The sequence below is a fragment of the Arachis hypogaea genome, chromosome 9 (genome assembly GCF_003086295.3).
Source record: "Arachis hypogaea cultivar Tifrunner chromosome 9, arahy.Tifrunner.gnm2.J5K5, whole genome shotgun sequence".
In the NCBI taxonomy this organism is placed as follows: domain Eukaryota; kingdom Viridiplantae; phylum Streptophyta; class Magnoliopsida; order Fabales; family Fabaceae; genus Arachis; species Arachis hypogaea.
The window spans coordinates 102,401,712-102,423,934 of NC_092044.1; the positions used below are offsets into that span (position 1 = coordinate 102,401,712).

The window sequence follows — 22,223 nt, forward strand, 5'->3', positions numbered from 1 at the left end:
CTTGTTTTAAAAAAATTTTAAAATTACAAAGTCAAATTTATGATTTTTACATAAAAAAGATACATCGTCTTAAAATTATTAAATAACACCACTCGAACCACAATACCAAAATTAAAAAGCATCTTAAGTGATTAGATGGATGTGATTGCTCTTATTTTGATTAAAAATTAGATGTATGGTACTTCAGTTAGTTAAAAGTAAAACTGCTTTATAAACCTAAATATACTTGACTATATAAATATAAAATCTTCTTAAAATATTTTCACAAGAATTTGGACAAAAATATGCTATGTAATTAAAAATTAGAAAAAATAATCCTTAAATTTCTTTGAGAATTTACAAGAAACACATATTGATTATTAAAAAAATTTGCACAATTTGGTAATGGGATTTGATTCTGTTCGTTACCTTGCGATCTCGGGTGTTTGGGTGGAGAGATGGGCAAACGGGATCTCGGATGGACTTGGAGCGAGCGTGGAGGTACAAACGGAAGGTTGATGATGCCGGAGGAGGAGAGAACGAGGGGGGTGGCCACCTCCAAGGACACTCCAACGATCAAGTCAGTATCCGTACGAGGTAGCGGCCGAATTAGGTAAAAGTGTCACATACTTCGAGGGGAGAGTTGACATCTTCCCTTATATACTGTTGGACGGGCCCATGAATGACCTTGCCCATTGGCCGAGAGGCTGCCATGAGCTGTCCTAGTCCACGTGGAAAGAGCAGGTCGTTCCGGGCTTCGGGTCGGGACTTCGGGTGCTGCTCTGAGGGTGCTGACCCGACCGGTGTATGGAAGATAAGCCAGGCGCTCCCCGGGTCGGGTGTTAGCACCCGACCCGTCGGATTCTTCTTGTCGTAAGTGGATTGGGCCTGGGTCAGGGGTGGTGCCCCAACCCGGCGGCTAGCTGGGTTGGACATTTAGCAGTCCGTAACAGTGCCCCCAACGCGCCAGCCTCGAGGTTTGGGACTCGTGACTAGGCGCGTTTGTCCCACTCGCCGGGATGGGATGTGTTCTCCTTCTCGGGAGCTCATTGATGGCGCTTCGTGTTTCTCACGCGTGGTTATCTTGCTTTTAACGCTGCCTCTTTGGCTTTTGCGCTGGGCCTTAAATGCCCATCATTTCATGATTTGAAATCCATGTGAAATGGCGGATATGGCCCTGCCTTTTGGTACTCTTCCTCGACGGTTACATTTTTTCCCTATTTTTGTCTTGTAACCTCCCCATAACTCTAATCTTCTATTTTTCTTCTTCTTGCTCTCTCGCGCTGCTGCTGCTTCTAATTTCTTCTTTCTTCCAGTGCTCCTTCTTTTCTTTGGATCCTTCCTTCAACCTTTCTGCACTTTCCTGGTACGTTATTTTTTATGGTTTTCTCTTTGCTTTGCTTTTTCCTTTTGAGTTGTGTGTTGTTCTTCTTTGTGCATTTTCCTCTATGCATACATGGGTTTCTTGCTTGTTCTTGTTGCTTCTTCCTTTAGAGGGGGCACCACTGGGTTTTACTTAGATTTTTGCTTGGGTTCTGGGTTAGTGCTGGGTTAGCGTAGGGGGTGATTTAAGGAGTTGTAGTTTGTTTTTCTTACTGATAGGGTTTCTGACCTCCCGTTCTGACTAAGTGGTGCCCCCGCTGTAGGTATGGCTGAATGCCCCATGCTTCCAAACTTGGCTCAGCGACTGCTGGCCGATTTTTTCGATCATTACGCATGGGTTACTTTTGATGTGAGGGACACCCCTTCTAAGGTCACAAAGGAGAGCCTTCAGGATCTTCGCCAAGCCGGGCTCTTGTGTGGAGGGGGGCCTAAGGAGGCGTTGTACCAAGTTTATGTTCCGGCCGATTGGGAGCGTGTCTGCCAAAAGAACCTGGCAGCTCCACGGGTTGTCGACTGGTTGTGGGTTTATAAATCATGTTCACGACCCTGGGAGTTCGCTTGCCTTTTTCTCCTTTCGTCATGGGTTTGCTGAACCATTGTGACGTCGCTCCATCGCAACTGCATCCGAACAGCTGGGCTGCCATCCGGTGCTTCGAGATGGTTTGCGAGTACCTGGAGCTCCCAATTTCTGTGAGCGTTTTCCTTTACCTCTTTCTTCTTACGAACCCTTCTCAGAAGGGGAAGACGAAAAAGGGATATATGTCCTTTAGGGCTCAGCAAGGCCGCATGATCTTTGGCCTTTTTGAAGATTCTTTCGATGGTTTTAAGTCTACCTTCTTCAAGGTTAGGCCAGTTGAAGGTCATTAGCTCTTCTGGCTAACTGCCGAGGGGGAAAGGCGGATCCCGACCTACTGGAGCTTTGGGGCGGGATCTGATTACTTAATAAAAATATCCTATGACTGGTTGAGCCCGGAGGATCGTAACATTGCCGACATCTTGTTGGCTATTTTTGGCGAGAAAAACCTTAATCCTCATATGGTTATGGGGGACCGGGAGACCAGTCGGTCGTATGTTGGTAAGTTCATTTTTCTTATATTTTTGCTTAGTTTTTTTTTACTTTCCCGCTGCTCATGCCTTTGCGTTTTTGCTTGTAGTTTCCATGGCTGGTGGGAAGACTACCCTGGCTCAGCTGATGGACCTCATCCGTGATAGCGATGATGGGGATGAGGACTCCTCGGCAACCCCTTCGGTGAGTCCGGATCAGGAGGCTGCCGGGGAGACTAGTGGTCAGGTTGCTGGGGCTGATCAAGCGGAGGCGGCGGAGGTTCCTCTTGGGAACACTCCGATGAACCCAAGTGTAGAGGAGGAGGTTCATCTGGAGCAGGACTTGGGGTCTGCTGACGATAAGCTGCAGGTTGTTGGCAACCCAAAGAAGAGGAAGCGGGATTCGAGGAAGGCCCTCTGCATCATGGAAAAGAACTTTGATGCTGGGGGTTTCATTGAGTCCCAACTGCTTCCTGGCACCGAAGATTACTTCCGAGATGCCGACCTTGTGGGTCAGGCTAGGTGGATCTACCGTAGTCTCCTCCGTGCTGCTGCTATTGCTAAGAAGGTGGAGCCTGTCCTGGGGAACTTTCATGTTATGGAGGGGAAGTTTCGGAACTCCCAGAAGGATCTGACTAACTCAAGGTCTCGGGAGGAGTCTCTGAAGAAGAAGTTATCTGAGCAGGAGGAGAAGGCCAAGGAAGATGATAAGGAAATCAATAGGTTGGTGGAGCGGGACATCGCCTTGATGAAAGATTTGAACGCTTCCCATGGTGAGACTGCTGCTGCGGAGAAAAAGATCAAAGACTTGGAGGAAAAGCTAAAATTGGCGGAGAGCTCGGCAACGGCTGCCCGCCAGGAAGCAGCCGCCCTGAAGAAGAAGAATAAGGAGATTGCTAAGGGGTTCGGGAGGCCGTCAAGCTGACTGAGGAGGGGATTAAGCTTCAGGTTGCTGTGCTGGCTCCCGACCTCGATCTCTCACAGGTGGGTGCTCTCAAGATTGTTGAGGACGGGAAGATTGTTGACATCCTCAAGCCTTGAGATGGGTTCTTCTTTTTAGCTTTTGTACTCCTTGCTTTTGTCCTTGTAATTTTTCTTTAACTTTTGGGCCTTTTAGGGTGCCTTTGGTTGTAACGAACACTTTGACGTTTCATTTTAATTAGGCCATTTTAGATAATTGTTCGCTTGTTCGGGCCATCGTGGCTTTGCCTACTTTATTGTTTTTGCTTATCCGGGCCGTCGTGGCCTTTTGATTTACCATTTTTATGGTATTTACCGTTTCTGTCATTTTTTGCCATTAGTTGTTTTTAGCTTTGGGTCCCTGGTTTCCCGGGTGATCAGTCCCGGGATTCCGTCAGGTCGATCGCTCGTCATTTTTGCCGTTTTGTCGTATTTTCGCATAAATCTTGCAAAAGACAGAGTTATTATATATGCATATGTAGAACTTGAAACAAAGGAGTGAAGTAATACATAATTAAAGGAGATAGAAACGAAAGAAAATGGAAATAGTTAAGGTGGGTGAGGTGAGGTCGTCAGACCGTCAGGTCGCTTCCCTTATGAGTAAAATCTTTTGAGGTTTGTCATGTTCCATGTCCTCGGCACCTCGCTTCCATCCAGCCTTTCCAGCTTGTATGCACCTTTGCCAAGGACTTCTCTCACCCTGTAAGGGCCTTCCCAGTTCGTGGCTAACTTGCCTTCTCCTGGTGTTGGAAGCCCTATGTCGTTGCGTCGTAAGACCATGTCGCCTTCCCCGAGGCTTCTTTTTAGCACTTTGCCATTGTACCTTAGGTCTATTCTTTGCTTGATTGCTGTTTCGGTTAGGTGTGCAATTTGACTTGTTTCATCAACCAGGTCTTTCTTGACTGCCTTGTTTTCTCCCCCAAGGAGTAATCTTGGACTAGGCTCCCCTATTTCAACTGGGATGACCGCGTCGACCCCGTATGTGAGTCGGAAGGGGGTTTCGTCTGTAGATGATTGGGGAGAGGTTCTGTAAGACCATAAGACTGAGGCTACCTCGTCTGCCCATGATCCCTTCTTCCCTTCGAGTCGCTTCTTCAGCCCTTTTAAGACAACTTTGTTGGCTGCCTCTACCTGTCCGTTGCTTTGGGGGTGCTCGACTGAGGAGAACCTATGCTTGATTCCTAGCCCTGAGAGGAATTCTTTGAATTTCTTGTCAGTGAATTGTGTCCCATTATCTGATATGACGGACTCTGAGATTCTAAACCTGGTGACCACTTGCCTCCACATAAATTTTTGACAGTATGCTGAGGATATGCTGGCTAGTGATTCTGCTTCTACCCACTTGGTGTAGTAGTCTATGGCCACTATCAAGTATTTTACTTGTCCTGGCCCGGGTGAAAATGGTCCTAAGAGGTTGACTCTCCATTGGGCGAAAGGTCGGGGTGCCATCATCGAGCTAAGTTCCTCAGGTCGGGCTTTGTGGAAGTTGGCATTTTCTTGACATTTCTTGCATTTTCTAACGAACTCCTGAGCGTTCACCATCATTGTGGGCCAGTAATACCCTGCTCGGATGATCTTTCTTGCCAGCGACCTTCCTCCAATATGGTGGCTACAACACCCCTCATGGACTTCGCTTAGGACATTGTCCATCTGGTCGGGGCGTAGGCATTTAAGCAAGGGTTGGTGGAGCCCTTGCTTGTACAACTGCCCTTGTATGATCACATATTTGGGGGCTTCCCTCCTGGTGGCTTGTGCTTCCTTTTCGTCTTGGGGTGTTTCGCCGTGTTCTAGGTATCGGAAAATAGGGTCTATCCATGAGGGGAGTTTGGGGTCTGGGTTGTGCATAAGATGATTGCTAGTTTAGTTGCTAGTCCTTGGATTAGGGACCTGTTCCCTGTCCCAGGCTTGGTGCTCGCTAGCTTGGAGAGGAGGTCTGCTCAGGCATTCCTTTCCCTAGGAACATGCTGGATTATGACTTCCTCGAAGCTTTTGCATAACTCTTTTACCTTTTCTAGGTATTTTTGTAGTAGTATGTCCTTGGCCTGGTAGCTGCCGTTTATCTGGAATGTAACGATCTGGGAGTCACTACTAACTTCTACCCTGGACGCTCCGACTTCTTTAGCTAGGATTAGCCCTCCTATTAGTGCTTCGTATTCTTCCTGGTTTTTGGAGACGGAAAAATCAAACCTGATCGACTGCTCGTAAGCTACCCCTACCGGGTTCTCGAGAATGATCCTGGCCCCTTCGAATGTTTGGTTGGATGCTCCGTCTACGTGGAGCTTCCACCGTGTGTTCGGTATGTCGAGTGCCTCTCTTGTGACCTCTACCAGAAAATCTGCCATTGCTTGGGCTTTGATTGCTTGCCTAGGCTTGTATTGCAAATCATATTGGGACAACTCTACTGCCCATACCACCATTCTTCCTGTGAGGTCGGGTTTCTAGAGGACTTGCCGAATGGCCTGGTCAGTTCTTAGGATGATCACATGTCCTTAGAAGTATTGCTTGAGCCTTCTTGACGAGGTTAGTAGGGCGTAAGCTAGCTTTTCCAGCTTGGTGTATTTCAACTCCGCCCCCTTGGAGTACTTTGCTGATGAAGTATATTGGGCGCTGAGTCTTACCTTCTTCTCGAACAAGAACTGCCGCCATGGCCTGTGTGGTTACTGCTAGGTATAGGTACAGAGGTTCTCCTTCTCTAGATTTACTGAGCACGGGTGGTTCTGAGAGTATCTTTTTGAAATGGCTGAATGCTTCTTTGGAAGCCAAGGTCCACTCGAAGACGATTCCTTTCTTCATTAGGTTGAAGAATGGGAGGACTTTTTTCGCCGAGGCTCCGAGAAACTGGGATAGAACTGTAAGCTTCTCGATGAGTCGCTGCACATCTTTTACGCATCCTGGGCTTGTCATTTTGAGGACGGCTTTGCACTTGTCTGGGTTAGCCTCTACCCCCCGTTGCGTTATCATAAAGCCTAGGAACTTCCCGACCTCCATGGCAAACGTGCACTTGAATGGATTGAGCCTCATTTTGAATTTCCTTAGCACTTTGAAGAAAGCTTTGAGGTCGTCTATGAGACTGTTCGGCTTTGCTGTTTTTACCAAGATATCGTCAACGTAAACCTCTACTATTTTACCAATGAGGTCATGGAAGACCTTGCTCATCAGTCTTTGGTAGGTGGCCCTCGTGTTCTTCAATCCAAATGGCATTACCTTGTAACAATAAGTGCCTCCTGGCGCTATGAACGCCGTCTTCCCCTCATCAGGCCGATGCATCGGGATCTGATTATAACCGGAGTACGCGTCCATGAAGCTGAGGAAATGATATCCTGCCGCAGAGTCTACCAAGGTGTCAATGTTGGGAAGGGGGAAAGAGTCTTGATACACATTCTCTATTTTCCACTTGCTTTTTTGACCAAGACGACGTTGGATAGCCATGTCGAGTACTCGAGCTCTTTGATGAACTGGGCTTTGAGTAGCCCGACTGTTTGTTTGGCGACCTCATTGGCCCTTTCTTGGGACATCTTTCTTCGCTGCTGTGCTACTGGCTTCGCGTCTGGTTTGACGGCTAGTCGGTGGGACATGACCTCGGGGTCCAAACGTGGCATGTCTGACGGCGTCCATGCGAAGAGGTCGCTGTTTGCCCTTACAACTTCCATGAAGGGGCCCTTGAGTTCATGGGGCAGATTTTTGTTTATAAAGGTGAACTGTTCTGCCGACTTCCCTATCTGGAACTTCTCCATATCCCCTTCCGATTCTGGTCTTGACTTGTCTTCTATTCTTACATCCAGGTCTGCCAAGAATACGCCGGCTGCCTTTTTAGACTCTCTCCTTAGGGAGAGACTGGCGTTGCCGCAAGCGACCGCCGCTTCTAAGTCTCCCCTAATGGAGCCAACAGTTCCTTTGTCCGGCACAAACTTCATTGTTATGAATTTAGTGCATATCACGGCTAAAAATTCGTTGATGATTTTTCTTTCTAGAATGATGTTGTAGGCCGTGGAGTCTTTGAGAACTACAAAGTCTACCATAACCGACCTCCTAGTGTCACCGGCTCCAAGGCAGATTGGAAGGGAGATCGTCCCGTCGAGCTTTATATAGTTGTCGCCTAACCCAATGACACCGTGTTGGTGACTCTTAAGGTCAGACTCTCTAAATCTCATGGCGTCAAACACGTTCCTGAATAGGATGTTCGAGTCAGCTCCAGTATCGACGAGGATTCGAGGGGTGGAAAGGGGTTGCTCCTATGATGAGGGGTTCCAACCGTTTCTTGCCTTTCCCTTTTTGGGACTCTCCGTGGCCCTCGGATCCGCCTTGGGTAGGTCGTGATGTCGCTTGGGTGTGTGTTTCATCTTTGCGTCTTGTTGGGCTCCTTTCTCGGCTCTCATGCCTTCGAAAAGGGGAGCGGGTGCGGGTGCAAGATAGGCTGGCGTCGCCGCGGGAGTGGCTGACGTCTCCGTGGGATCGGCTCCTTGCTGCCAGCTCCCGTTCAAGGTTTTGTACTCTATGCCTGAATTCCTGCATGATCTTGACGCTATCGGCTCCCGTCCCCCTGAAAGGGCATCTTTCGGGGGTCTTGGTGTAGATCTGGTTAGGCTGAACGGAGGACCGCGGGTGTTCGGCGACGCGGGCCATCGAACTCGCCCTACTCAGGCGGGCCCCTCCCCCTTCACGAAGCTCCTCCGACGTGGGGAGTCGCTCCATGTCTACTCCAGGTCCCCACAGATGGCGCCAATGTTCGTTACCTTGTGATCTCGGGTGTTCGGGTGGAGAGATGTGCAAACAGGATCCCAGGTGGACTTGGAGCAGGCGTAGAGGTACGAACGGAAGGTTGATGATGCCGGAGGAGGAGAGGACGAGGGGGGTGGCCACCTGTAAGGACACTCCAACGATCAAGTCAGTGTCCGTACGAGGTGGCGGCCGAATTAGGTAAAAATGTCACGTACCTCGGTTGAAGAGCTGACATCTCCCCTTATATACTATTGGGCGGGCCCATGAATGACCTTGCCCATTGGCCGAGAGGCTACCATGAGCTGTCCTAATCCACGTGGGAAGAGCAAGTCGTTCCGAGTTTCAGGTCGGGGCTTTGGGTGCTGCCCCGAGGGTGCCGACCTGACCGGTGTATGGAAGATAAGTCGAGCGCGCCCTGGGTCGGGTACATACATAAGAATTTAATGAATAAATTTATCATTATTTTTGTTCAAAAAATACAAAAAAATTATAATATAATATTATTGTACAATTAATAATAATAATAATAATTATTATTATTATTATTATTATTTTTTTTTTTTTGGATGGAGGACTATTATATCTGATGGAGAAAAACGTTGGAACTGATCTGTATATTAATTTTTTTTAGGGACTAAAATGTCCGTTTTTAAAATCTTTGGGACTGATCTAGGTAATTACTCTATCAAAAAATGAATTAAAAACTGATTTGTCTGCCGGAATAAAACCTTAAGGATTGATTTATGTATTAATTTTTTTTAAGAATTAAAATGTCAACTTTTAAAATTCTCTTAGAAATTAATTTGGATAATTACTTAATTATTTATCTATATTTTTCCTTGTTAAATAGATCAAACATACATTAATACAGAATTATAACTAAATGCATCTTATTTAGTTTGAATAAATTTTTGTCATTTCTTATAATAACAATATTTAAATATTCATTTAATAAATTATATAAGTAGCAGGATTTTTTTTAAATGATACAGTCTATCTCAAATATTATATCAAATAAAATTTTAATTTTAAATCAGTTTAATTATTATAAATGTAAAAAATGATACTCAAAAATATTCTATTAAAATTGTTCTAACACTTATGGAATTTATAATGCCAAAACTTTCTCAGCTACTAAACATTTTGAGGATCTCAGACAACAAATTTGTCGGGATTAGATGGATTTGCATCTTCATTCACAGCATTTTCTGGTAAAACCACAAAGGTAGTACATAAAGAATAAAAATCATAATGTAGCCAAATTTTATTACAGGAAGAAAATCTGCTTCCACAATATAAATTCCAAACATGGATGGCCGAATAATATTGGCTATTCGGGGAGGGGGACCAAATTAAAATGTGAAGTATTTTAGACACGAACACATCCTGATTTGAAAGTACAAGGGAATAATATTTCTTCTGAACAACGTAAATAATAAATTAAAAAATAAAATTAATTTTAATTTTAAAAATCAAATTTTATATTAATTAAATTTAATCACAATAAAAAAAGTTAATTTTAATTTTAAAAATTAAACTTTAAATTAATTAAGTTTAATTTTAATTTTAAATATTTTTTATTTTTGTCAAACTGCTTTTTCGTAATCTTGTGCTACCGCCCTGTTGCTATATCATGATTCTGATGCTCTTCGCAGCTACTGTCTTATTACTTGTTTCTTATTAACTAAGTCGGATGCTCATTTTACTATGTATCCGGATGTTTTTTTTCTAATAAAGTGAATATTTATTTGAGTATTTAAGTATACTATTGACATTTTACTTGATTTGTTTGATTCTGCATACACATGCTCTGCAGAATATTCATTTTACTATGTATATGAATGGTTATTTTTAATACTAAGATGTGGATGTTCATTATTAAATATCACTAAAAAAATTCCAATCTCTTCTCTCTCCAATATATGGTTTGAAAAAAGAAACAGATAGGAACGCGATAAAAACACAGGAGACTCATGGTAGGGAGAATAGTGTTGCAGTTATGGATTGGGTCGGGCTTGGCCGTTGAAAATGCGCTACAGAAAGGATGATTGGCGCTGGCTTGAGGCTGCGGCAGCAACCACGCTGTATGGGCAGGGACGCGACATCGGGGAGGACGCATGGAATAAAACTCGTGAAGGATAGAGATGGTGCAGCAGCCGTGCAGGTACTCGCATCCTGTTGGAAGAGGAGAAGACGCGACAACGAGGCGTGGTAGTAGGGGCAAAGGTGCGTCGGGGCAACAACAGATGAGCGTCGTCACGGAAGCTACGGTGATAAAATGATTGTGGTGAAATTAAGGTTTAAAATAGGTAAAGATAAAAATAAATAAAGATATTATTGAATCTGCAAATGTAGTTCGTTGTTCACAACTTTCAAAATTGAACGTGGTTGAATAACTAATGAGATAAATTTATGTATCAATTTTCCCTTATTTTTTCAACAATTCAGTGAATATAGACCCCTAAAAGTATTTATCAAATGAACTCTAATAATTTCCCCTGGAACTGGAAAGGACGCATGATGAATATAACCCTTCATTATCGATTTAACTGCTCCATATAATAATTTTCACACTCTTGAGTATCTCCTCACATTTATATACGTTACAGTTACACACTCTTCCAACTATATATATAAGGTAATAGACCTTACTCTCTCACTAATATCATGGGTTCCACAGAAACCAACTTGATCATCCTTGTTTCTCTTGTGGCTGCATTGGCCTCATCAGCACCCGTGGCTGAGCCAAGACCTCTCATTACCAACCCATCCGCCGTGTCGTCGCCTCTCGCGTTGCGGCTGAAGCTAGAGGGTTCAAGCTGCTGGGAATCATTGTTCCAACTTCAAGCATGCACCGGCGAAATCATCATGTTTTTCCTCAACGGGGAGACATACTTAGGCCAAGATTGTTGCGAAGCGATTAGGGTTGTTGGACATGATTGTTGGCCTAATGTTGTTGGATCACTAGGTTTTACCGATGAAGAGACTGATATTTTGCAAGGTTTTTGTGATGGGGAGGTTTCTCATGCTCCTCCACCAGCAATAGTTTCATAATGAAGTTTAATAATAATAATCAATGTGGTGAATAATTCATATGCTAATACTGAAGAATAAGTTTGTTTAATATCTTCACTTTTTATGCACATTATACAGGTGCTTTTTATTAATTAGTAACTAATTTGGCCAGATACTCTATCTATAATTGCTTTTTGTTGATTATAAACAAAGTCTAAATTTAAGGTGAAATCATAATTGTTAAAATCGGATCGAACTGATCGATTTGTTCGATGCTTGAACCGTTTAAAATGAAGAATCGAACTGGTCATATTTGTTCTAAATCGACAAAAATTGGTCAAATTTGTTGAAGATCGATCTGATTGAGATGTACCAGTATTTTGCAGTCGATTGAGCTCCAACGCCTACGGTACGATCCATTGGGGTCGGACCCTTCTCCTCCAAGTTAAAAGCAGCATTGACCGCCACTAGGATGTAATGCACCTTATTAATGTAAATGCAAATTATAATACATGTAGTTTCATCAAATAATTTATTTTTATTTAATTTATTTTGATTTTAGTTATAAATTTATTTATTTATAAATTAATTATATTTTTATTTAACAATAGTTATATACTCATTTATTTTTCCTTTTAATAATTGTATAACACTTATTATTTTCAATAAATATTTATAGTATATAATAGTATAAAAGATATAAACTAATTAATTAATTATTGAAATTTAAAAATAATAGTTATTTTAATATATAAATAAAATAAAAATATTTATGATAGAATAAAAATAATACAATATTTATTTTTTCTACTCTATATTATTTTAGAATAATTTAATTATTCTTAAAATATTAGTAAAAATTTTAATTTTAAATTTTTTATTATTTTATAATTTTTTTTTACGTAAGAACGAATTAACTGGTTCAACCAATAACTCATCAGATAAACTAATAACTCAGTAACTTAATAATATAACTGATTTAATTATTAGTTCGATTTTGACAATTATAAATAAAATAGTTGCGTACTAGTGAAAAATTGAAACTCTTAAGTCACCACCATTTTCAATGTACAAAGCTTTCAAAAGAATTACTCTAGTTTATATTTCCGAAAAAAAAAACGTTTACTAAAATTTTAGACATTATTATATATATTTATTAAATCAATGTAATCTAGATGCAGTGTTGCCTTGTTGAGGCTAAAATAAGGAGATTAAGAAGCTTTCCCCAATATATTAAATTAACAATCATAATATCAAACGGGGTATTATATTTTGACCTAAAATTTTAAAATAGCATATTTATAAGTTGTTTATTTTTATTAGATACGTTTCACTTAATGTATTTTTAACTAATGCATGTGAGATTTTACCTCTCAAAAATAATATTTCGATTTTTTAGAGAAAAAAAAACTATACTTCTAACTTTTCTTTATGAAAATACTATGTTTTTCTCTATCTTTTATATTTCAAAAATATTATTCACTATTATTTTCTTAAATAACAAAAATAAGATATTTAATAACAAAAAAATAAAATAAACAACCTAATAAATAATATATTTTTTTTTATTTTCATAGGATCTATTGGTTCGGATCCACAAATATAAGGGGTGCTACCGTGATGAAAGGAAAATTTTTTTTTCATGATGAAGCAACGTGGAGTAGAAGATTGGTTGATGTGTGGAGAGTTGTTCCCTAAGGTAGCGTTTGTTTTTAGGTACTGAGACAGAGACTGAGAGACTGAGATTTAGTATCGTGTTTGTTAGTTCAGAGACTGGTATTAAAATTTCTGTCTCTGTCTCTAAAATCTCAGTATTTCAGTACCTCCAAAAAGTAGGGACACAGGAGACTGAAATTTTTAGAGATGGAGACTGAAACTTTAATAACATTTTATACCTAAAATACTTTCATTTCAATTAATTAATTCCAATTTTACCCTTTGTGCAAATTAAATTAGAGTTTTATTCTTGTTTCAATTCCTGTCTCCCATTTTGCACCAAACAGAATACTGAGATTTGTTTCAATTCCTGTCTCTTAGTCTCAGTCTCTCAGTCTCAGTCTTTCTGTCTCTGTCTATCCACCAAACGCTACCTAAGAAACAGCAATTCTAAGCAAAAGTAGAGACAGCAGGCTTTCACATGTGAAACTGATTAATAAGATAAGTAATATTTTATGTTAATTGTTATGATTAAATGTTTGGACTTTTTTTAATTGAAGCCCAATAAAATTTTTCTGAAACTGGGTTATTCATTCAACAAGAATAGATTCGGGTGCTGCGTTATTCCTGTCTGGGCTTAGTCCCAATCTATTAATAATAATAATAATAATAATAATAATAATGTGAAGCAAGTGTTGAAAGAAGTAGAGTAACCCAGACGCTGTATCGGTGTTAGAAGGGGGAAGGTTGACGACAGTACACGATGAAAGGCCGGAAAAATTGAAGGGTACGAAGGGAAATGAACGGGAGCGGGACTGATTTGTGTCCATACCATTTAAGCTGGTAAGTTTTTCCAACAGAATACTTTAATTTTGAACATTGAAGATTATTCTTGGTTGTATGTTGTTTCAAGGGTGTGTTTGAGTTGTCTAGCGGTAGACAAGTTAAAATTAGTGTCGTAGATTTTTTGCTCACAATAGAGGATGTGATGAAAAATAAGCAAATGAAATTGATGCCAATTTTTCTTAATGCTGAAAGTGTTATTGGGAATTTGTTGGTAAGGCTAGGTATAATCTGTGATGTAAGATATTGTTCTGACGTAATGATGGTTGAGAATAATTTTTAGAAATAAATAGAGCTTGTTGTTGTTGCTACATGATTGATTGTAAAATTTTTTAGCCTAAGTTGATGAGTAAGTGTAGCGTGCTTTCTTCATGTCTAAAAACGAAGTGATATTTAGGATAAGTGGGGTTAATCCGTAGAGATGCAGGGATATCTTGTATTGTGGTTGGTAAGTACTGCAAAGTTTGGGATTAGTGAGTATAGTGTGACGTTGTTGTGGAAATATTCTGTTCTGCTACTCAGATTTTTTATTTTCGGAATGAGTCAGTCACAGTGGTGAGGAGATATTTTGTTGGTGTGTTACTGAGCAGTTAATTTTATTATTTATTTTGATGCAAATTTTCTTCCAGGGTATTGGTTGTTGAATTTATTGAACTCCCAAATTCAGTGAAAATTTTAATGGCTGAGACTGGATATGAAATGTTGGATGAAGAAGCCGGTGACTAGGGAGATGTGTTGCAGTTGAGTAAGGAAGAGATAATGAATAAGACTTTCCGAAGCGATGAAGCAGCATATGAATTTTACAGGAGGTTTGGCAAATGTTTTGGTTTTGGTATTCGAAAGGGTGACTCAGGAAAAGATGAAAGTGGAAGGGTTATTCGTCGTAGATTTTTTTGTAATAGAGCTGGCCTGCGACAACGTCATCACTATGATAGACTAGATAGGCAGAGAGGACATAGATCGGAAACGTGCACAAATTGTGAGGCAAAGCTGTCAGTCTACCTTGATGTGGTCAGTGGTATATGGAGGGTGAGAAAAATAGTATTGGACCATAACCATGATTTAACTCCGGCATATATGGTTCATATGATGACGAATTTTAGAGAAATAAGTTGTTCTGCCAAGGCACAAATATCTGGTATGCAGTTTCATGGTGTTCCGACGTCCAAGATTCTGGGGTATATGGCTGGACAGGCTGGTGGCTATTCTCTAATGGGCTTCACTAAGAAGGATGCTTACAATTATATTAACAAGGCTAAGCGTGCAAAGATTATTGATGGGGACGCCAACGCGGCTGTTGTATACTTGGAGGGAAAAGCGGGGGCAGATCCGATGTCGATGGCTAGGCATAATCTTACTAAGGATAATATGCTGGCCAATATGTTTTGGGCGGATGGTGGTAGTAGAGTTGATTACCAATACTTTGGGGATGTTCTAGCCTTTGATTCGACCTACAAAAAGAATAAATATCAGAGGCCGCTGGTGATATTTTCTGGTGTGAATAACCATAAGCAGACGACAATATTTGGGTTTGGGTTGGTGTTAGATGAAAACGTTGGGTCTTATAAGTGGTTGCTGGAAAATTTGTTGGAAGTCATGTGTAACAAGAAGCCGTCAGTTGTCGTCACGGATGGCTGTGGTTCAATGAAAGCTGCAATCAAGTCTGTTTTTCCGGAGGCAACGCATCGATTGTGTGCTTGGCATATGGAGAAGAACGTAACTACTAATGTGAAGGAAGAGGGACTGCGGCAATGTTTCACCTGGTGGCTGTACTCGGAGCTGGAAATAGATGAATTTGAGGCTGAGTGGGATGATGCAGTTGAAAAGTATGGGTTGCAAAACAGTTTTTGGGCCAAAGAAACTTTTCAGAAAAGGATGATGTGGGCTAATGCGTATCAACAAGACAAGTTCTGTGCAGGCTTTCGGACAACATCCTGGTACGAAGGCATTAATGCGTATGTGAAGAATTTCCTTAAGTCTAGGCACAGTCTCGTTGATATGGTTCAAAATTTGGAGTTGGTTGTGCGAGTGTACCACAATAACGAATTGCTTGCACAATTTAGATCACTCCATGGGATGCCAGTTATGACAACTTGTTTAGATCCTCTTGAAAAGTATGCTGCAGATGCATACACACGGGAGATATTCGTTGATGCGAAAAAGGAAATAGTGGGTGTCGGTGCAGTTAATTTTGTAGCCAAGATTAGACGTTCAACTACAATGGTGCACACATTGGAGGAATACAGCGAACCAGGTAGAGAGGTGATTGTGTTGTACGATAGGGTTTCAAGGAAAATGGAGTGCCGATGCAATTTTTGGAGCCAAAAGGGAATTCCTTGTCGTCACATGTTTTTTGTAATGAAGCATGAGCATTTGACTCGAATTCCTAAAAGGCTGGTTCTGTAGATGTGGCGCAAGGATGCAAAGTCGTTGGATAAATATGCCGAGATAGCGGAAGTTGGTAGTGAAAGGGGTTTCTTGTTGCGCCATGGTGCACTTCATGCAGCCGCACAGTGGATGCTATATGTCGGAGCTAGGAGCCCATCCTCTTTCACACAGGCGCTTAACGGTCTTCACATTTTGTGTCAGGAACTGGATAGAGGCCATGAAAATGTCTGTCAGAACAAAGCACATGACACGGTTGAAATGCATGACCCTGCTGTGGTGAAGACCAAGGGTGCCCCTCGTGTGAGGAGACAAGGCGGACGGAAAAGGCACTGCACTCATTGCCGTAAAATGGGGCAGACAAAACGACATTGCAAAATGACATTGCGTGCAGGTCTGATTTGAACAGGGCAAAAACGGGTGATCTTAGACCCAACAATTTGGCTACGCAGGTTTGTTCAGAGTCATCAGGTTCGAAGATTAGATTACAAGATGAAATTCCTGCTACAAGTGGACGTAGTGAGACTATGGAATGCAAGAGGAACGTGATAAGTAACACCGATGATTTACTAAAACAGGTATGTGGTATTGGTAAGCTTGTTGTAGTTAAATATCTAACTTTTGCACTCATTTTCTGGTGTCATGTACTAAGAAATTCTCAGACTAAATGTGGTGATTATATTTACTTTACACTGTGCAGCTGCTGACTCAAATAACTGATATCAGTTCAAGACTGGGTTTGAGGTTCCCTGCATAATTAGTAGTCCATGATGGTGTTTATTAGAGAATTCAGTTTCCTGATATAATAGCTGTGCTTTATGCTCTTTGTTTTCTAAAGTGTTAGTTTCTGCATTTGCTTCAGTATACTATTGGATGGGTAAAAAGACTGCCTAAATCGGTACCAATGAAGATGTCAATTGTGCCACCGATTAAGGAAAATTGGATGAAATTTTTTATCTTTTATAAGGAACATTATTGTAGCCAGGTATTTGCTATTGGAGTACATTTATTAGATGACGTGTGCTTATTAGACTTGTATTCGTGGTCGTAAGCTACAATTATCATCTGCGCAACCATTGAAGACTAACATGACATTAATAAAACTAATACTAGGACTAGTAATATTTAGGATTAAAATAATTAAAAGTCTTTCATATAGTCACAGCACCACTTCCATTCAGTATGCTATCGTTATCATCTTTCAATAGAGCATGATCATAAATTAGACTCGTGTTTTTAACCATGCGTGTTGTATTCGACTTTTGGTGCAAGCGGTGATGAATTAAACTGGCTCAAGGTTTATGAAGCACTAATGGTAGATATTGTTGTTTAGCCATTTATCGTAACGGGATTTATTAGTAGTTTGCAAATGAGTCCATGAAACCACAGATTATATATAGCATGGGGTCATGTTTTCCGTGTCTTAGGGTTTTTAGTATAAACAAAACTAAAACTACTCATTCATGCGGTCCTTGGTACAATCACGTCGAGTCGTGTATTTGGCATGGACAAGTGTATTGAATGAGATATGGGATAAAATTTCATTTACAATTTATATATACTGAGGAACATTCACAACTTACCATGCAATAATATTATTTTCTGAATACAATAGAGACCACTAATTCCGAATCAAAAAATTCATCCCTGTCAACTATGGACACAAAAAATCTATACCAAACCATATCTCGGTTGATGAATTTAACCCAAAAAATGTTCACCCAACAAGTAATGGAACCCGAATGTTGGGCGTACCCAGATTGTGCTTCATTCATATTGAGCAAAAAAAGGGACCACGGATGAAGTCCTGAACACAGGGCAATTCATCCTTACAGAGATCCATTAAAGCATTTAATTGAGCGTTCAACAACCCAAAAAATACTCTTGTTCGAGTCACATGAAACTTAGGGACTTAGTGGCCCTAAAGGGCTACGGGTCCTCTTTCTTGGTCCGACTCCTTTCGTGTAAGAACAAATCATATTCCTGTCCCAAAATTTTACGACCTTTTGTTGAACTTCTTCGGAGATAGGGTTGTGGTCACGCATAACTAGATCAACAGCGATGATCATTCTAGTGGAGTCGTTGACCTCCTGAAACGACAAAGCACAATGGTAACAGATATATATTCATCACATGCACATGAACTGCAACCTAAATCATGTTCATGATTTACACCATGCCCTGAACCATTTAATTATCTTACTTGAAGGTCATACGATGCCCACAAATCGTATTGGATCATCCACTATGCAACCCAAACTCTGCAGTCCATGCTGCATACACAAAAAGGCACTTTATAATCAAAATAGTCATCATGGCAGAAAAGAATGGTTCAAAGAGTTCATAACATACGAGTCCGCAGCCTGTTGAGAAATGTGTGGCTCATGGATCCTAAATTTTGATATACACTTCGGGACAGTCATCTTACACTCGTATGCCGATATGTCAGATAACAATACATCAAGTAAACAAGCCTACCATGATAATTGAGATACATATTGTTAGCACCATGTACGAGATGAATCTTAAAAATTATGCAGCCCTGGGGAACAAGTTTAGTTTGTTGTTCTTCTGCCAATCAGGTCATTGTAAGATATGTACAAGACATAGAAGCAAAGGAGATTAAAAATATTAAAAATTTCAACAAAACCACTACATAATTAGACGATAATCATTGGTGAGAGGAACGTACAACTTCAAGCATTTGGTCTATTCGAGCCTGTCGCTCGTTGCTGGACTTTAATGAGTCCAGATAAATCAAATTCTGATCCCACATGTCAACAATCATCAAATACCAGTGGCGTCCCATGTGGAGAGGAACATAAATCTGCACCAACACGGACACTAGCAACTGAGATTGTAAATATGATGACCGTTTAAATTGTAAGTAAATGTTTATGGTGTGAGAAGGCTTACCTTCCGTAGATTGTCGGCAAAACCCATGTACTTAGCAACAATGTAATCCAGGGTTGACTTGCAGTGGTGAGCTGGGCTCATGGCTATTTGCTGCGAAAAATATCATTTGCAACAATAACATCATGAAATAGTTTAATATCCAATGGAGATGAGTCAACCTTTCGCAGAAACAAAACTTAACCGGGTAACAAACTCACCGCAAACATGGTAGGAAGCCACCACCTTTGTTTGTCAGCCTTATTCGACGAAACCATTGCGACGACAAGGTTGATAACTTAGTTGTTGGAAAATTTAAGCGCAAACAATTGAAGGATATATTGAGAAGGAATGTAGCAACGCTGTGACGAAAACAAAAAATCAAAGCACTTAAGTCGTCAACAACCTCCTCTCCAGGGCGTAATGTCCAAAGGGCCTCTCGATTCCCAGTGCAATGTTCATCCTCCACCAAAATTTCGCTGCCAGGTCGCCGTAAATTAATAAAGGAACAGCCGTCAGTGGTGAGGATAGCTTCCAAGCAAAAAAATAATTCTACACTACTAAATAAGAGAACCTGAAAAGGTAACTGCTCACCTCGGCTGTAGGCCATTGGCAAAGATGTAGGCCGCAACAGCCAGTTTGTGGCCAATGAACTGCATCCCTGGCGGGGGCCAGAATGAGAGGTCCAAGCACTGCTTATCCATGAAGTTGTTAGAATCGAAGAAATTAAATTTCTTAAAATTCTTAGGGCCCAGGCCCAACACGATTAAAACCTTAAGAGTAGACCTAACGGTTCGAAGTTGATCATATTTGCATAACAAAAGAAAAATAGTTCGCGGTAAAACATAAAACCTCTCAATTGTGAACAGTACTAAGCCGTTACACATTATGTTTTCCAAATTCAGCATGCAAATATTGGCCTGCATACAAAAAAAAAATGAATTCCGAGTTGCCTTGTATGCCGGCCCATGAAGTGGTAATGAACCCAAACATTTGTCGTCCGGACCAATAAGAAAAAAAATTGTTTGTCTTGGTCGAAAACAAATCTTTGAGAAAAGTCATCAAGTTGACCCCAAAAATACAACAGAATAGCTATTCAGGGTTTCCATCCAGTTATTTATGTATCTTCGGAGTCTCCTCCGACCTAATGTCTGCACTCCTGTGCGTGTAAAATGTCCACGGAGAGCCAGGACCAGTGGACCTTATGTTTCTAATGAGTTCGTCTGAAATTTTCCCTTCATATTTAAAGGATAGCTTTCTCTGACATGAAGAAAATATATACGTATATATATGTATATTAAAACCACGAAGAATTTATTTAAAAAAATAAGGCAACAATAACCTGAAAATAAAATCCGGTTGGAAGACTACAAACATGTAAGTTGACTTGTGGTGCTGGTGGAGGAGTCCTGGCTGCTCCCTTATTGACCCCGGCCATCCTTCTAGGCGGTGGGGTCGATATACCTCGTATAACTTTCTCTGGTTTTGGTGGAGGACACTGTTGGCGTGTCGAAGGTTCACTCGGGAGCGTCCCGGTGTTAGCTACTGCTTTCATCGTTTCCTAAAGTGGTCAATCGCTTGGGTAAATGTGCACTCCTCCAGAAGGATGCAAGTTTATGTTTAGGTCTATGATCGGTTTTTGTCACCAGCAGGAGGTACATTCAGAGATGTGAGAAGTTCTAGCACCCTACCGTGTTGTGCCACGACTGCGGTTAGGGCTTGTATTTGGTTTGCTTGTGTCTTCAGGATCTCCAAATTAATGTCATCTCCGGTTAACTGTTTCTGAACAATGACAGTTGAAGGAAAGCGTGTCAGCATTTCCGTTTGCAAGTTAGACTAAACCGGAGGAAAAACGCAGGAAAAATAAACCAAACTTTTGCTGAAAATGTACAACTAAATGATACCTGTTTTTGATCGTCGACACCGTTGACTGCATCATCAACAGTGGTCACCCGCTCCAATGATTCATCCTTGGATGTTCTCCTTCGCTGCTTTACAACATCCTCGACGCTTTCCTCTTTGTCTAACTCCATTGTGAACAGTACGAGGAGTACTACAATAGAATAGGGTTACAATGGGTAAGGTTACTAGTGCGCTTAACACGATTCACTTTTACATTACAGTCCCTAAATATGACACACGTGTGGCTACTCAAACAGAAGGCCACTGTTAACTGTAGTCACCTAATCTGGTCAATCTCGGCCAATAACGTGTATTATAATGCGGAGTGAACCCCATGTTATGGTTTTCTATTGTTGGGCTTTTTTAGTGTTCTGGCCTAATCGGCCCAATGTCATCCTTTGTGTACGCGTATTTATCCTGTGGAAAAATGCAGCACAGGGAAAAACTTACTCAAGACTCACCCTGAGGTCAAATGCAATTTAGGGTTTCCTCTAACTTTATCCAACCACACATCAAAATTTTTCCACCACATCTGCACACGTATTCATTTCTCTTTAACAAGACAGGAGAAGCTATACCTTCCTTCTCATGAAATATGTAAATGATATCCTATAGCAGTGGCAGCAGACTACACCCTAATTTATCACTGGAAAACTAATTCAAATAATTTAAAAAAATTAAGTCAACAGCTGTGCTTAAAAGAAGGAGTTCCATGGCTGCTAACCCCAATGTCACTAGTTCTACAAAATTTTGTGCTTACACAGCAGTTGATACGATTGTGTACGTCGTCGGTAAGTTATATACAATAATTATTGCGGGACGTAGGACAAAGTTCCTATTTTTGCTTCAGAATGCCTAAGTTTACCATAGTGAAGTTACACAAATTAAATTTGAGTAAATGTATAACACGGAGCGGACGACCGTAAAATATGTATTTAACCTTCACATTTTCATAATTAGACCCTGAACCGTCCACCACGTTACAACAACACCGTCAACATTAACAACATGCAAACGTAAACAGGATTAACTAGTAAACAGGAACAAACAAAAACGACCAAGAATTAACAACACACTGCTAAACTGTGAACATAGAAAGTTGCTAACATTGTCAACCCTCGATTCAACACTCAAATAACTCGTTATACTTCTCAAGATCAGACTTAAGGTTTTAGTTCTCCTGTTCAAGATCCCGGATTCACTGGTATACGGGTGTTGATAGTTGCCGTTCCAGTTCCTCAACCCGAGCTCTCAAGCCTGCCACGATCCTATAGTTGTAATCGTGGATTTCCTTCCTGAGCAAAGATAACACCTTCCCCAATATTTTGAATGACGCGTCCTGCCTTGCGTTCTACTCATCAGAGGACAAGCCACCCTCAACGATCCAGTTAACATCGTGCTGTTGGGATTGCAGTGTCACCCAATAGCCATGAAGCAACTCCCCA

The 22,223-nt window shown here is 41.0% G+C and overlaps 4 protein-coding genes across 4 annotated transcripts; 2 read left to right on the top strand and 2 right to left on the bottom strand.

Annotated features, from left to right (window-relative positions):
* Positions 1 to 5,303: 5,303 nt before the first annotated feature.
* Positions 5,304 to 5,783, bottom strand: LOC140175186 (uncharacterized). The gene has a single exon (XM_072202125.1). It carries the CDS (start codon positions 5,781 to 5,783, stop codon positions 5,304 to 5,306), a length of 480 nt encoding a protein of 159 aa, XP_072058226.1.
* A 966-nt stretch (positions 5,784 to 6,749) lies between these two features.
* On the bottom strand, positions 6,750 to 7,517 carry LOC140175187 (uncharacterized). Its single transcript, XM_072202126.1, has one exon. It carries the CDS (start codon positions 7,515 to 7,517, stop codon positions 6,750 to 6,752), a length of 768 nt encoding a protein of 255 aa, XP_072058227.1.
* Positions 7,518 to 10,752: 3,235 nt separating this feature from the next.
* Positions 10,753 to 11,139, top strand: LOC112709385 (egg cell-secreted protein 1.1-like). Its single transcript, XM_025761274.1, has one exon. It carries the CDS (start codon positions 10,753 to 10,755, stop codon positions 11,137 to 11,139), a length of 387 nt encoding a protein of 128 aa, XP_025617059.1.
* A 3,219-nt stretch (positions 11,140 to 14,358) lies between these two features.
* Positions 14,359 to 16,005, top strand: LOC112709386 (protein FAR1-RELATED SEQUENCE 5-like). The gene has a single exon (XM_025761275.1). It carries the CDS (start codon positions 14,359 to 14,361, stop codon positions 16,003 to 16,005), a length of 1,647 nt encoding a protein of 548 aa, XP_025617060.1.
* Positions 16,006 to 22,223: the final 6,218 nt, after the last annotated feature.

Bases quoted from the DNA above. Each gene is read 5' to 3' on its own strand.
- LOC140175186 (XM_072202125.1), bottom strand. From the start codon at position 5,783: ATGGTGGTATGGGCAGTAGAGTTGTCCCAATATGATTTGCAATACAAG.
- LOC140175187 (XM_072202126.1), bottom strand. From the start codon at position 7,517: ATGAGATTTAGAGAGTCTGACCTTAAGAGTCACCAACACGGTGTCATT.
- LOC112709386 (XM_025761275.1), top strand. From the start codon at position 14,359: ATGAATAAGACTTTCCGAAGCGATGAAGCAGCATATGAATTTTACAGG.
- LOC112709385 (XM_025761274.1), top strand. From the start codon at position 10,753: ATGGGTTCCACAGAAACCAACTTGATCATCCTTGTTTCTCTTGTGGCT.